The sequence below is a fragment of the Typha latifolia genome, chromosome 11 (genome assembly GCF_019914945.1).
Source record: "Typha latifolia isolate L0001 chromosome 11, TyphaL0001v2, whole genome shotgun sequence".
NCBI lineage: Eukaryota > Viridiplantae > Streptophyta > Magnoliopsida > Poales > Typhaceae > Typha > Typha latifolia.
The window spans coordinates 1,603,411-1,620,374 of record NC_133096.1 but is presented as its reverse complement, the minus strand read 5'-3'; the positions used below and the strand labels follow the sequence as shown (position 1 = coordinate 1,620,374).

The following is a 16,964-nucleotide window of genomic DNA, read 5'->3' as shown; positions in this document are numbered from 1 at the left end:
TGAGGAGTTGAAGAAATTTTGGCAAAATGGGTGAATCATCAAGATCGGGCAAACTTATCTCAAATGCAAAGTTTGAAGTTGAGAAGTTTGATGGCACCAACAATTTTGGAATGTGGCAATGTGAAGTTATGGATGTGTTGTTCCAACAAGAGTTAGACATTACCTTGGAGGAGAAGCCCGAAGACATCTCCGAAAAGGATTGGGAAAAAATGAACCGGCAAGCTTGTAGCTCCATTCGGCTTTGTCTAGCAAAGGATCAAAAGTATTTTGTGATGAGGGAAAATTCGGCGAAGGGCTTGTGGAAGAAACTCGGAGGACAAATACATGACCAAGAGCATTGAGAACCGGCTCTATTTGAAGAAGAAGTTTTTCAGATTTCAATACAAGATAGGAACGCCAATGGCGGAGCACTTGAATGGCTTCAACAAGTTGCTTGCTGATTTACAAAACTTGGATGTTGAAATTTCAGATGAGGACAAGGCATTGGTATTGTTGAATTCTTTGCCGGACACCTATGACCACCTCACTACTACCCTACTGTATGGAAAAGACTCAATCCATTATGAAGATGTTGCAAATGCATTAATTAACAATGAGTACCGGAAATTGGACAAGCAAGCTACTCATGAGTCATCTTCAGATGCATTGATAGTGAGGGGTAGATCTGAAAACAGAAAATTTGGGAAGAGAGGCAAATCCTTCTCAAAGTCAAGGGGTGCATCCTCAGATAGAAAGTCAATTGCCAAAGACCAATGTTCCTATTGCCGCAATAAAGGGCATTGGAAGAAGGATTGTCCAGTTTTGAAGAACAAGGACATGAAACCCCAAAAGGCAAATGTGGCACATTCGGATGATGAGGACTCGGAAAGCGCCTTGGTAGGCTCGGCTCTTGCATGTAGCACTGATGAATGGATCTTGGACTCCGGTTGCACATACCATATGTGTCCAAACAGGAGTTGGTTCTCCACTTTTGAGAAGATCTCAGGTGGAGTTGTGTTTATGGGGAATGATAGCCCTTGTAGAGCTGAAGGCATTGGCACTATTCACTTGAAGCTCCACGATGGATCCGTCAAAGAGCTAACAGAAGTTCGGTACATACCAGATTTGAAAAAGAACCTCATCTCTCTTGGGGTCTTGGAATCAAAGGGCTTCACCGTTACTTTGAAGGGTGGAGCATTGAAGGTGACTTTAGGAGCACTAGTGGTGATGAAGGGCGTAAGAAGAAGCAACTTGTACCTCTTACAAGGCTCTACTGATTTGGGAAGAGTAGCGGCCGCCTCAAGTAACACCGTTAGTGAGGCCGACTCTTCTAGATTATGGCACATGAGGTTGGGGCACCCCAGACGAGAAAGCCTTGCAAAGTCTATCAAGTCGTGGTTTGCTAAAGGGTGTGAAGAGCCTCAAGTTGGAATTTTGCAAACACCGTGTTTTGGGCAAACAAACTAGAGTTAAATTTGCTACACATAAGACACCGGACCAAGGGGATCTTGGATTACATTCACACAGATGTTTGGGGGCCTACAGGAAGGCCTCGTTGGGCGGAAAGCACCGGTTTGTCACCTTTATTGATGACTATTCTAGAAGATCTTGGGTGTACACCATGCACCATAAGAACCAAGTGCTTGAAATTTTTCAGAATTGGAAGAAGATGATAGAGAATCGATCGGCAAGAAAATCAAGAAGCTCGAGATCGATAACGGTGGAGAGTACACTTCAGATCCGTTCATGAGGTTATGCAAGGAAGAAGGAATTGAAAGACATTTTACTGTTAGAGAGACACCTCAGCAAAATGGCGTGGCAGAGCGTCTAAACCGGACCTTATTGGAGAAGGTTCGGTGTATGTTGTCCATCTTTGGATTGGGCAAGGAGTTTTGGGCTGAGGCAGTCAACTATGCATGTCATCTCATCAACCGGCTACCTTCATCTGCAAACAATGGAAAGAGCCCATTGGAGGTATGGTCTGGCAAACCCGTTTCAGATTATAATTCCTTACACATTTTTGGTTGTCCTGCATACTATCATGTCAGGGAAAGCAAATTGGATCCTAGAGCCAAGAAGGGCATCTTCTTGGGCTTTAGCACTAGAGTGAAAGGATTTCGGGTTTGGAGGCCAGAATTGAGGAAATTGGTAATCGCGGGGATATTACATTTGATGAATCATCCATGTGAAGCAAAGTCAACGGGGAGATAGCTCGTTGATGACAAAGGTTTGAAGATGTTCAACGGCAGGTGGAGTTTGAGGCAGATTCAAGTCCACCACAGGACACATCTTCAGAAGGGGCAAATGAAGAGGAAGACCCAAATTTGCAAGAGGATGACAGTGTGGAGCCAGAAACTGAGGATCAAGACTCTATAGCAGTTAGAAGGCCAAGAAGAGAAATCGAAAGCGGCGCGCTATTTCGATATGTTGGCCTATGCTCTTCCGGTAATTGATGAAGACTTTCCCGCTTCCTTCAAAGAAGCTATGAAGAACACCGAAAGAGCAAATTGGAAAGGGGCGATGGATGATGAAATGAAGGCCCTTGAGAAAAATAAAACTTGGGATTTGGTGGAGCTCCCTAAGGGGAAGAAGGCTATTGGGTGCAAGTGGATATATGCCAAGAAGGATGATCCTAAATCAAAAGGCGGAGTTAGATTCAAGGCTAGATTGGTGGCAAAAGGGTATGCTCAAAAGGAGGGGATTGATTATAATGAAGTATTTTCGCCGGTGGTGAAACACTTCTCTATTCGAATTCTGCTAGCCTTAGTAGCTTAGTTTGATCTTGAGCTAGCCCAGATGGACGTGAAGACCGCTTTCTTGCATGGTGATTTAGAGGAGGACATCTATATGACACAGCCGGAAGGGTTCAAAATCAGTGGAAAAGAAGGCTTGGTTTGCAAATTGAAGAAATCCCTGTATGGCTTGAAGCAGTCTCCCAGGCAGTGGTATAAACGGTTTGATCAGTTTATACGGAGGCACAAGTACAAGCGAAGCCACTATGATCATTGCGTGTACTTTCGGAAGCTTCAAGATGGATCCTTTATCTATTTGCTCTTATATGTTGATGATATGTTGATAGCATCTAAGAGCAAGGTGGAGATTGATAAATTGAAGCTCCAATTGAGTAAGGAGTTTGAAATGAAGGATCTAGGAGAAGCAAGGAAAATACTTGGCATGGAGATTAGGAGAGACAGAAAATTGGGGACAGTATGCTTGACTCAGGAGCAGTATTTGAAAAAGGTATTGCAGCGGTTTGGAGTTGATAGCAACACAAAATCAGTGAGTACACCGTTGGCACCTCATTTTAGGCTCAGTGCAGCTATGTCACCCGATTCAGATGCCGAGAGAGAGTCTATGTCGAAGGTACCATATGCAAGTGCTGTTGGAAGCTTAATGTATGCTATGGTGTGCACTAGGCCAGATATTTCACAAGCTATTAGCATTGTTAGTAGATATATGCATGCTCCAGGGAAAGGGCATTGGCAGGCTGTGAAATGGATTCTGAGATATATTCATGGTACAGTGGGTGTTGGACTAAAATTTGTAAAAGAAGATAGACTTGGTCTACTGCTTACTGGATATGTGGATTCGGACTATGCAGGTGATTTGGATAAGCGTAGATCCACTACGGGATATGTTTTCACACTTGCTAGAGGGCCGGTGAGTTGGAGGTCTACCTTACAGTCGACTGTTGCTCTATCTACCACAGAGGCTGAGTATATGGCAGTGACAGAGGCAGTGAAGGAGGCTATTTGGTTGCTTGGTCTGACGGATGACTTGGGTGTATACCAAGAGAAGGTGGAGGTACATTGTGATAGCCAAAGTGCAATTTGTTTGGCCAAGAATCAAGTTCATCACACAAGGACAAAGCATATTGATGTTCGTTTCCATTTTGTGAGAGAAATTTTGGAAGAAAAGGATATTTCACTTTGCAAGATTGGAACTGCTGATAATCCGGCTGATATGTTGACAAAAGTAGTGACCAAAATCAAATTCCAACATTGTTTGGATTTGATTAATGTCACTCACTATTGACCAAGTTTGGTTTGGCGTCTTAGGACGCAAATTTGCAGGCGGAGCACCTTTTTGGATGATTAAGTCATTTTGGAATGGTGGAGAGTGATTTGCTGAAGTTTTGAGTTCTTCGCCAAGGTGGAGAATTGTTAAAAATTGGCTCAAATTCAGTTTTCAGAAAAATTCAGCATGTATCAGCATTTCTGTGCCGCGCGTTCGAACGCGCCCTGAGGGCGTTCGAACGCGGGCTCCAGATAGAGAGCAGTTGTGATGCAGGCGTTCGAACGGCCCCAGCCGCGTTCGAACGCGAGCCAACCCGAGAGCAGACTTTCTGCAGGCGTTCGAACGGCACCCCTCCTGCGTTCGAACGCCCCTTGAGTTTTGCTGTATTAACATTGGGTGCGTTCGAACGCGCCCCGAGGGCGTTCGAACGCGACTCTGAAAATCCCCAAATCTGAACCTGACTATAAATACTAAAGTGGGGTTTTAGGGCTTTAGAGGTTGGAAGAACATTAATGAGGGTTGAGCCACCATTGTATTGAGAGTGATTAGAGTTGCTAAACTCTTTTGTAAGTGAGGGATTTGCATAGTGAAGAAGATTGCTCCGCCCGTGGACGTAGGCACATCGCCGAACCACGTAAATCTTGTCTCTCTCTCTCTCTCTATTGTCTCCATTGTTGTCTTTGTTGGTGCTTGCATATATTAGGGTGTTAATCCGTGATTAGAACTTGCTTAGGGCTTTTCTAACACCATTAACATCCTTATTGGAGTATTTTCAAGCTTTGCATTGTGTTCTCTTTCACTATTCATATTTGAGACACTTGGGGTGAAGGTCTTGCTTCCGCTTCCTTCACCCATTTGGTAGATTTGCACAACAAGATCTCCTCCTCTACACCACATCCCAGTTACCCCCTCCACTTACTATACTAGTCATACCTACAATACTGATCTCAACCCTTCTCTCAATCTCAATCTTAACCTCACTATTACCAAATCTCCTCCTCTCTCCTCGAACATGATGGTCCAGCCTCAACCTTCTATCTTAACCTAGAATTCCCTTCCAACATTGCCTAGAATGACTCCATCTTGATGCAAGTTTTGGAAGCCTCCCCACACTTTATTACCGCGACCATTGGTGACTCTAACTCCAACTTGGAATGGATTTTTGGTGGTTTATGGTGACCCATGCCATGATCCCGATAATCACCTATTGGAGTGCATAAATGCCTACTCCAGAGGCTCCGCCCCCTTCTGTTGCATGGGGCACTTTAATATAATTATAACTACAAATGAGAACATTGGTGGCTTTGCTTCGGCCTTCTCTAGATGCTCAGCCTTTAGTGACCGAATCAGTAACGCTTGCCTGTTAGATCTTGGTTTTGGCCTTTATATGGTATGATCAAAGATCTAGTAATATCCTCGTTCATAAAAGACTGGACAGAACTCTAGCATCTACTCCTTAATGTTTAAAGTACAACACCGCTCTGGTGTATCACCTTCCTACTATTAGTAGTAATCACGATCCTCTCCTTTTAATGTTGACCCAAAAATGAGATGATTTACATGCCATTTTCAGTTTGAGCATTGGTGGACTCAACTCCACAACTTTATCCCTTATTGCCAACAAAGTTGGACCACGAGATACAAACCTGGTGATTTTATCTTAAAAATCTCTCTTCGTTTACTCATAAGATCAAGCTATGGGCCTGCTCCAACACTCACAACCTCTAAAAGAAAATTGAGTCCATTGAAAAAGGTATCTATTACTACAGAACTATGGAAGTTACTGTAATTTGGATCTGATAAAAAAAAAATTATGCGATCTAAGTATGAAGATCTGCTCCTTAGGAGTGAGATTTACTAGCTTCAATGCTCACGTATCAAGTGGCTTCAACATGATGACCGAAATACAAAGTTTTTTTACTCCACTGCATCTTACTATAAGAGGCTAAAAGAGATACTGTATATTATGAGGGATCATGGCCGCTAGACTTATGATCAAACTCTCATCAGGAATAACTTCATCACCCATTTTCAAACATCTTCAAGGCCTCCAATCTAACGTCTATTAAGGACTTTGATCATTTGAACTAGAATTATCTACTAAAGATTTCCTTTGAAGCGATCGCCAAGCTTTGTAGTATTCCTTCTAAAGATGAGATATCAGCCATAGTTAAAAATTTAAACCCTGATAAGGCTTCGAGCCCGGATGGCCTTACGGCTAGGTTCTATCAACTCTTCTGAGAGGATTTAAAACCCGCAATTTGTCAAGCAATCAAGCATTTCTTCTCATCCAGCATTCTAGATGAAGGTATCAGTAAAATTATTATTGTTCTTATTAAGAAAAATATTTCTCCTGAATCTGTTAATGACTTTAGACTGATTGGTCTTTGTAACACTATTTATAAAATCGTCTCAAAGCTCCTAGCAACAAGAATGAAGCTACTTCTCTTTGATCTAATTTTTGAAGCTAAAAGGGCCTTCGTACTAGGTATGCAAATCTTGATAATCAGGTTATAGTTTAGGAAATTGTGCACTTTCTATATTCTTCCATGAGCAATGAAGGATACTTTATCCTCAAAGCCGATCTATCAAAGACATTTGACCGAATGCATTGTATATTATCAAGGGATTGTCTTAATCTCTATAGTTTTCCTAAATAATTCTCTAATTTTATCTCTTAGTGTATCTTAACTTCATCTCTAACAGTTGATATTAACAACAATGCCAACAGATATTCCAGACCTTCAAGGGGACTGAGACAAGAATGCCCACTCTCTCCCCATGTCTTCATTTTGAGAACCCCAACATACTCCCTCCTCCTCAAAATGGTAATCAAGGAAGAGAACCTAAAAAGCATTAAAATTGCTCGTTGTGCACCAAGATACTCACACCTCCTCTTTGGAGACGATTTGCTCATTTTTGGGAAAGCTACTCCAAAGGAAGTGTCAACCATTAATAATATCCTCAATCTCTTTTGTCCAATTTCAGGTCAAGAGTTAAACATAGATAAGTCATCTATCCTCTTCATTAAACACATAGCCAAGGATAGGAAAGCTAGCATCTTGAATATTCTAAATTCGAAATCTCTTCTCCCTAGGGATAGCTACTTGAGAAATCCTCTCTTGCTTTCCTCCTCAAATCATAAAGCATAGCAATTTTTCCTAAAAAAAAGTAAAATCAAAACTGGCAATGTGGAAGTGCATCCTTCTTTCCCATGCAGGCTGACTCACACATATCGAATTTGTTCATAGTGCTATATATGTGTATATTATGGACTCAGTTGCACTGCCAAAACTACTACTAAAGAGATGAACAGTACCATTAGGAACTTTTGGTGGGGCTTTAACAGCAGTGGTAAACATCTTTTCTTAGGCAAATGGGAGAGGGAGCTAATCCGTCATCTAACTGCGCGAGGTGGACTGGAAGTGCATCAATCACTACTCATAAACAAGTCGTTAAACCTCAAATTTGCTTGGCAACTCCTCTCTAAACGTTCTATGGACGCTAAATATTTTCTAACCTACTCATTCTAGCAAGTCAAGCCTAGTAGATCTATCTCTGCAATCTGAAACTCTTATCAAATTGAAGGAGATGATTTTCAAACACGTTCATTGGATAATATGATATGGTACTTCCATTTCTATACCCTCTAATCCTTGGCTCCTAGTGGTCTTTACTGAGGAACTCCAGCTCCCTATATCCATAGGCAAGGTCAGCAGCATCATTTGCGATGATAACTAGAATCGCAGCCTCATTAATAGTATATTCCCGCTAGCAATCGCCTCACTCATTCTCAACTACTATATCAACCCCTTCTCCATCACTCATCTAGATAAGATTTGTTGGGCTTCGGGAAAAAATTGCATCTTCTCCACCAAAGTAGCATGTGATGCAATCTCGTGTGGCGAATGGCTAAGCTCGTCGTGAGAGAATAGCAACAAGAAGTTTTGGTCTATCATTTGGAAGGCAAATGAAATGTTACCAAGGGTTAAAACCTTTCTTTAGAGGTGTTTAGTTGGAGCCATCCCGATTGGAGAGGCCCTTCATAGGCGGAGTCATGTTATAGATCATTGATGTTTGATGTGCTCTAATGGTATCGAGACAATAGATCATCTCTTTCTCAGCTGCCCGTTTGCTCAGGCTGCATAGCTTTCCTATTATTTGGAATCCAAGTCTAAAAACCTTCTATTCTCGTTAAACGCCTAGTTATCGGCTACCCACTCAAAGCTCCCAAAAGACGACATGGTTTATTGTTTTTACTTTATGAAAAGCTCGTTATCAAAAGGTTTTTAACTGCAAGGAAGTCTCCTCTCGAGATGTAGTTGTCAATGCGAACAACCTTACCTCAAAGCCCTGGTTAAGGCGTCGTAGCACCTTAAGCCTGCCAACCACGCCGCCTTTATAACCAGTACCAGCAATAGAAGCTTGTGAAGCGAGGTGGGTGGATGCAGCATGGAGGAATATGTTATGTGGTAGTATTAGCATTTACGTCAAGTTTAACTCTCACGCTTAACCAATGGGTGAGGTGCAGCTATTTTGGTAGGCCTAGTCAAGCTTTCCAAACTCCATCTATGAAAAGAGATGAGGCTATTCAGCAATAGCCAATTATGGATGAATTGGATCAACGATCAAGCCGCAAATCTTGATTGGGTAATCCACCATATTGTGCTAGACTATAAACATCTGCTTTCGTTGTATCCTTGGATCAAATTAGGATTCACTAGTAAATGTAACATTAACCTGCACATTTTCTAGCCCAGCATGTTGTTTGTCTAAGGTCTTTCAACCTCATGTTAGGCGAACAATTGGATGCTATCTGAGTATCTGTAATCAAACCTAATTCAATGACTATGGTCTATGGTCAACTCTTTAAAAAAATAAAAAACCAGTTACACTAACTGTTGAACAGTTAAACTTCTCTAATACTGAGACTCAATTTGTTAATGATATTAGAAAGGCATTTATTTGTAATATTGTGAAAATGTAGGGTATTTTTTGTAATTTTAGGAACCCTAGTGTTCTACTATAAAACAAAATTCGGGCCGAAAAGGATTGTAGGATCCTTCGGGGTTTGAGGAGAAGCCGTCTTCTTCCCATCCCTTACTCCCATTAGGGTTTTCCTAAACCGTAAACCCTAGAGGGGAGTTGGAAGAAAGAATCCGAGATCCAAATGGCGTCTCAGAAAGCCGGTGCCTTTTCTATTCCATGGGCTTTCTCGGCTCGCTATGACGCCGATATCTCTCTTCAATCGTAAAAATATTTCATGTTCTTTTGTTATCGTCTTCCTGGATTAGGATCGTTGTGCTAGAACAAACATATTCATATGGATTTTGGATCATATTATGCCAATCGCTACTTACATTACTTATTTTTATTCACCTCTGATGTCTGAGTTTATTGAGGTTTTGTAAGGGTAGATAAATCACGATATTCTAATCTCATCTTAATCATTTGTGTGCTTTTATTTAGGAATCGTACAGTTTTTAATGTCTAATACTTATTATCTGGTTAGATTAAGCTAATAAGTGGGTTATTAAAATAATATAGGATTATATAAGATAGTTAATAAAAGCTTAGTTTGACCTGGCCGAGTCTCTTGTAATTGCGTGACTTATGTTAAAGTGTGTTCTGGAACTAGCAGATTCATGCTGTGAAACTCCTAATGGAAAACTAGTGTATTACTTATCTCTTTTAGTCTACAAGTTATTTTGATTGCATATTTGTATGTAGGTCACTTTGTTTTCTTGATTCCATTTCTTCCATAAAATTTGTCTTGTAAGTGTAGGCTTTAAAGATTGTATATACTAGAAGTATAGCATTTAGAAATAGTGAAAGGGTTATGGGTCTTAAAGTCTTGCGAGCAGCATTGGTCTTGTGAATTTTGGCTATCCTCTGTTCAATATTATTTCTTTCGATATGTTTAACAAGAAGAAGCATTAATCATTTTTGTGGACTTATGATGTGTAATTGTGCATATTTCTTCGCTCCATAAACCAATTATCAAGCCAACAAGAGTTACATAGTTAAATTAGATCATAGGTAACAAAATAAAGAAGTATTTTTTAACATTATAAAGGAACTGTACATCATAGATACGACCTCGTTCATAAGCATGGCTTCTTTGCAACAACTCTTAACTGCTAAAAAGTTCATTAACTGGTGCAAATTGTGTTTACCTACTTGCAAGTTTCTGATATTCTACAACCTTTCAGCTTCTGCCGCTGGTTAATTACATCACGCTTTTATCTTGGAAGATATAGTGTATGAATCGCAATTATAGGACCAAAGTTATTTCGTGAACTTCGACGCAACCAGTGCTGACTTGCGCCTCTAATTTCTTTGGAAACAATATCTATATTCGCCATGATTTATAATGTTTGTACCAGGAGATTTTGTGAACTTTTGTGAAAAGTTATTGAGCTTGTTAGTTCCTCTCTTCAGATTCCTTGTCAGCCCCGAGTAATGGAGCTTCAAATGTTAATATCTATCTAGAATGGAACATGAGACAGGGCTGCCTGTTATGATCTCTCTTCATTTATTGCTGCATGTCAACCTCTGTATAGACTTAAGCTATTCATATTGCTTGCAGATGAATTCTTTAAGGATAGGTCACTCTGATTGAAGCTTCTTGTCTCAAGAAGCATTACAGCTATAACAACAGTATTGCTGGATGGGAATTGAATATTTATTCTAGGCGTTTTGAGTCTGTACTATGAACAATTTTTTAAGGGGATAAGTATTTCCATATTCATTTTTTCTTTTCAGAATTTAGTTGGAAGTGCACTAAGATTTATGGCAAGCTGGTTAGCTGGTAATCTAGATTATTGACTCATGTGCCGTTGTGCTTGTGAAGTCAGCCTTAACTTCCATTTCACTTTGTTTAATTTTGACTATATTATATCCTGAATCTCTTTTTAACAAGACTAGGAACAGTATAAGATGGTTTTGGTAGGTTTATTATTGACAGGGAGTGCTTCATTCCTGATCAAAACTGATCATATATTCATATCTTAAGACCATTTCAAGGAAAGGACAAAGGCCGTAGCAACTTGAAGACAATGAAATGAAGCTATTTTGATGAAGGTTAGTTGGTGTCTGATTGCCAACCTTGATTCCATGATTAAGATGAACTATACCCTTTTATTTTGATGGCGATGGCAATTGTCACTTAATCCATGCTAACATCCAAAGGTTTATTTTATTTAATATGGATCCAGTCTGCTTGCCAACTATCAGGGTTCTTGTTTATCTTGGTTGGGTTTGGATCATGAGTTGAAAAGAAGGTAGCATTTCTTGTTGTAACTGGCACTCTGTAACTGAATTCTCCTCCACTGGTAAAATTTGTAAGTGTTAAATAAATTTTATCTAAAATCTGTTTTTAGTTTCTGTACTTATGGTTAAAATAAAATTGTTGGGATTTTTGTCCAGATTAATGGAGTTAGCTTAAATCATCAAAATGTCATGTTATCATAAAATGCTCAAATTATTCTTCCTTCCAATTAATTTGTCTAACAAATATAATAGTGGTATTTTGACAATTTAGGTGAGGTTTTGTAAAGTGAATAAATACTCACTTAACTAAACCTAATTATATGTATAAGTACAGAATACCTAATAAACTTAACAAATTAATCTTATGTATAAGTACATAAAGTAAAATGTATTTAAATCAAATTATAAAATAGATAGGCCATCTTGGAAGGTAACAGTTGAACTTTGGATTCGTTTGTACATGATCATGGTAAGGAGGACCAAGGAGGCAAGGACAACATGGTAAATGTGAAATGTACTTCTAATCTTGTCAGAGAATGATAGTTTAGTGTCCTTATATATATAAATCGATGAGTTTTGTTTTTGTTTTTAATTTGTTCTTTGTTTTTACTATTCAAGTCTTCCAATGATATTTTTTTTATTACACGTGTCTAATTTACTTTAAAATTTAAATAGACAAAAGACTTTTTAATTTGGTTCATTAGTTTTTCAATTCACATATGTACTAGAGAATTGAAAAAATATATATATTATAGGAGGGCTAATTTGGTTAAAAATTCTAAATCAAATTTAGAAATTATTATTTGGTTTAATCATTGTTATCTTTGATCTTAGGAAATTATTTTGAGTCTATTAAATTAGTCTTAATAAAAGAATGCAATCGTACTTGATAGCAACTACTCCAGTTGTTAGGACTTCTGGAGTTATCTTTATAAGCTTACATGGAAGAAAAGGACATCACTTTGATCATTAATTAGGTGAGTTGTTGGCTTGTTGCCTCTATAAATCAACTAACTCAGGTGTCATTAAGACACATAAGAGTAGCTTAATCTGTGATTAGCATTGTTTACCCAAAAAGAAAACAGAAACATTAAACATCTATAGGAGAAAGTAGTATTAGCCCCTAGTTTTGGGTATATCTTTTATCATTTGATACAAGAATTTCTTAATAAAATCTTATAGATTCCTCCCCCAAATTCTATTAATTGAGTAACCTTTAGTTATAGTTTTTAATTAGATTCCCCATTAATATTATTGGCATACTCCTGCATACCATTAAAAAATTAGTTAATACCAAACATGCGCAGATGCCCTCATTCTTGACACTTGTTCTGGGAAAAATTATTGGAAAATAATATGGATGTGCTATTTTCTTCTCACACCCTCCATTATATGTTTATTTCAGTTTACCCCCCTATATTTAAACTACTTTTAATCCGATTTCTATTAAATTTTGCTCCTTGAGAAATTAACCCAAATAGAGCTTCTACTACCACAGAAGAAAACAAAATGAAAAAGGAGCAAGATTAATAGAACGGATCAAGATTCAAGAATTATAGTGATTATAAGCTGTTTCTATTTTTTATTCCAAAGGGAGAAGAAGAAGAAGAAGAAGAAGAAGAAGAAGAAGAAGAAGAAGAAGAAGAAGAAATCTATTAGAAGATATGGAGTACTTGGGCGATGCTGGCGTTGCAAAGCGGGCAGCTTCCTCTACTCCGCCACACCTTCCTCGCACAAACCCTACAGAAGGTATGCCCGCACGGCACCATCGCCGCTCCCTTCTCCCTCTCCACGCACACGCAGCACACGTGCCGCCTCTCCCCCACCCCCTTGTCCTTCTCCTCTCCCACCCGCTCCCCCTCCCCCTCCCCCTCCCCCTCCTCCTCCTCCCAGTCCTCCATCAGCGACATCAGAGAAGCCCTAACCCTAACCCCCGGCGAGGACCACCCGATCTCCCCCTCCCCGCGGATGAAGTCGAGCAGCGTCCTCTCTCCTACGGCGCCCGTGGTGGTCGAGCTCCTCTCGTACGCGAGGGCGGTGGCGAGCGTTAGGGCTCCCCCGCCGCCCCCGCCGACGCCGCCACCAGCGGCGTCCCCAGCCGCGTCGCGGTGGCTGAGGAGGTCGCGCAGGGTCGAGGAGTGGCGGATGGCGAGGTGATCGAAGAGCGTCGCCCTTGATGCCTCCATCGTAGCCGTCGATTTCGAGGTATCCGAGGGTGGGGAAGGAGAAATTACGGGGAAATCTACGAAGCCATTAGAGGAAGGAAGGAATGAATGGTGGCATAGTAGGAGGAGTGGGGGAGAGGGAGAGAGAGATATAGATCGGGGATCGAGATTGGATCAAGATGATCAGATCCAAGCTAGGGTTTTGGGAATTCGTGCATCCGATCGCCTGCAGCTACAGTCGCGGGAATATTCTTCATCCCGGGATACTTGGCATGCGCATAAGCGGGTCGTAGGAAAACTTCAAGAGGATATGGGAGTCTTTGAAATAACTCTCATCACAGGACTTTAACTGTTCCTTTCCAACTTTTATATCTCCCTGTCTCCTTAGCATTAAAACACACTACCGTTCTACTAGCCTAGAGTCACACTTTACCTTTTTAGACCCTCATATAATAATAGTAAATTAAATTTGCTAATAACACCCTACCATTTTAAGTAGAAAACATGGGATTAATTATACTTAGTTCTAAATTCTAATTAACTATTGCTGTTTTTTTTTTACATATATACTTGAAAATTTTATATTTTTTTTTTATCATTCATGAGCCTAAAGACTAGATATTGGTTGGACAAAACGACAACCTTCCCTATAATTTCTCCAAACCAAAAGTTGCCGAGACCTGCTCCAAGCCGTTACGCTAACGACCTGTTCTTATAAGCTAATCGAACTGCTGAGCCATCAACCGAATAAAACAAAATTACCAAACTATCAAACAATTTTTTTACAATATTGTTTGGGGTTAAAGTCGAACCCATGACCTCCTTGGTCATCGAGAAGGTTATAGTTAAAAAATTTATATAGATAATAAAAAAATTATGGGGGTGTTTATAAAAAAATTGTGATTATTTAGGGGGCTTAATGTAATAATCCCAGAAAATATAATAAAAGCGTAATCTAGCTAGATTAGGAATAATATTCTTTTATTATACACAGATTAAAATATTAAATGAAAATGGATCATAATGGGTTATCCAAGCTACTTATACTCTAATCCCTACTTTTTTGCCATACTTTCAAGTTAATTTTGATTAACTACTTCCAATCGGTTTGTTTAGATTTTGTTATGAAATTTTTGGTAATTAAATTCTCCTTTACTTTTCTTCTTCTTCTTCTTCTTCTTTTCTAACAAAAAAGTGTAAACTCCAATGAATTGTGACATTGTGATTGAAAGAGATAGATGGAAGAAGCATCACCACAGATTAGCATTCTAATTCTCATTAGAGAAATCATTAGCATCTTAAGTTCTCCAATTAGAGATAATCCTAACCCACTAAATGCCAATCAGAGGAATCTATAAGTTAACTTCTTGTCTTAATAAACCTATAACTTGGTCAAAAGACTGCAATATTCCTGATCCCCATCCAATAATTCAAGCTTGAACAGCTTCAAGCAATCACATCTAAAAGGATGACATGACGTTATTTTTTTTTTATAAAAAAAAGTTTATAAAAAGAACATATCGAGATATACTTATTCTATCAAGATTCATATTAGATTAACAAAGAGTCATCAAACCTTAAACTAGCTTAAGGAAATTATTATAAGGAATTTTACATTTCGAAAATTTAAGACTCCAACCCATCATCTCGTTATTTGCAAAAGAGAAATTTTCAAATAACATCTTATTTTAATGGTTTTGCAATTAATATTGTGTCTTTGAGCTATTTATAATTTGGCTTCATCTTAGCTTATAATTTTATGGGTATTTTATAAATTACACCCTATATTTTAATTATTTTATAATTCCTACTCAGTCTTTCATATTTTTATAACCCGTTCATATTTTTTCTCTATAATTCTCATTTGATACCCTAACGATATTTTTTTTAACCTATTTTTCCTCCTCTCTGCCCCTCCTCTAAAAAAGGCATAGGTAATTTAGATATTTATAAATTAGTTTATATATTATAACGGAATATTCTTTTGCTAGTAATATTTAAATTAACGGAGGGTGTTAAATGAGAATTATAAAAAAAAGTGAGGGTCGGGTTGCAAAAACCTCAGAGACACGTGAATCACAAAATAAATAAAATATAGGGTGTGATTTATAAAATTTCTAATTTTATTTCTAAGGAGAATTTGTATATAATAACGTAATTATGATTTATACTCTATGTATAAAAAATATTTTATGTTAGATTTAAACTAACAACATGAGAATATTTTGTTAAGTAGAGATATTTTATTTCTAAAATGACTAAAATACCCTTAGTATGACTTGGTTGACTTAACTTAAAGATTTAGTTAAGTTTAACTAACCGATCTAACGACAGGGTATTTTCTGCACATATTCACTAAATTATCGAGCTCGAATTATAAATAGTGAAAATATATAGAATCGAAATTATTATTTCATTAAAGACTAGATAAAAATTTCTATGTACACCCAAAACCTATAATCCTAACATTATTTAAGAGCCAACCTCGCAGTAAATGTGAGATATAAAAATAATGCAAAGATGTCACATTTGTTTTAGGAAAACTTATTCCCACACATATTGAACATCAAATGACTATTTTTTGGCTCAACTTTATTCTAATTATTTTCTCTAAGGTAAGGATAAAATAATTTCTAGAGAATCTAAAATTAATTATGTAACCCTAGTGACACTCACATATTAACGACAGAGTCTACATGCAAAGAAGCAACATTTCAAAATATCTAAATATAATTATATATTTTTTTATTAGAAATAATTACACTAAGATTTCTAAAGTCTTAATTATTGCCCATTTCCATGTATATCACGGTTGGTTATCTTTTTGATATATATATATATTAATCTCCTAAACTACAGAAAAGCTCTCAAGCAACTATTTTACTCTTATTTTGTTCCTTTTCTTTATTCAAAAATTAAGGTAAAGTGATTCGTAGAAGGCTTAAAATTAATTATGGGACAGTCACATGTTATTTTAATGAAACATCTAACATACAACTAGTAGAAATATGACATTTTGAAAGTTTTCAATAGTCTCAGGGAAATAAATGAGCAATAATTTAGTGGGTCTTGGTGTAATTTTTTTATTTTTATTATTCACATCGTATTTTTATTATCAAAAGCACATTGATGCAAAATGACCTTTATAACTTTTGGGTAAGTTTTGAAGGTTAACGTACAAATAAAAGGGAAGTTAAAATGATAGGTGTTTGAGGTATTTTATTTTTAAAAGCAATAAAATATTCTTTTTATTTAAACTGAATTCAATCCTGATACAATTCGACTCGGATCAAATCATATCATAAGGACATTGGGCTCGATCCATCGAGTCTATTTATCTTTTAGGGATTTTTATAAATCACACCCTACATTTTGCCTATTTTGTGATTTACACCCCGTCTTGGGGATTTTATAATACGACCCTTCCTTTTTATAGTAATGATCATTTAACACCACCATGAGTTAATTTAATCTAACTATAATCAAACAGAACAATACCAGAAAGAGAATATAATTTATAAGACAACTCAA

General features: G+C 37.9%; 1 protein-coding gene and 1 long non-coding RNA gene across 2 annotated transcripts; one reads left to right on the top strand and one right to left on the bottom strand.

Annotated features, from left to right (window-relative positions):
- Positions 1-9,050: 9,050 nt before the first annotated feature.
- On the top strand, positions 9,051-11,453 carry LOC140797132 (uncharacterized). Its single transcript, XR_012110593.1, has 2 exons — positions 9,051-9,246; positions 10,209-11,453. It is a non-coding gene; the product is annotated as an uncharacterized lncRNA (long non-coding RNA).
- Positions 11,454-12,821: 1,368 nt separating this feature from the next.
- Positions 12,822-13,762, bottom strand: LOC140797876 (uncharacterized). The gene has a single exon (XM_073151564.1). It carries the CDS (start codon positions 13,452-13,454, stop codon positions 12,924-12,926), a length of 531 nt encoding a protein of 176 aa, XP_073007665.1. The 5' UTR covers positions 13,455-13,762; the 3' UTR covers positions 12,822-12,923.
- Between the last annotated feature and the right edge of the window lie 3,202 nt (positions 13,763-16,964).

Coding starts and splice junctions, on each gene's coding strand:
- LOC140797876 (XM_073151564.1), bottom strand. CDS start 13,454: ATGGAGGCATCAAGGGCGACGCTCTTCGATCACCTCGCCATCCGCCAC.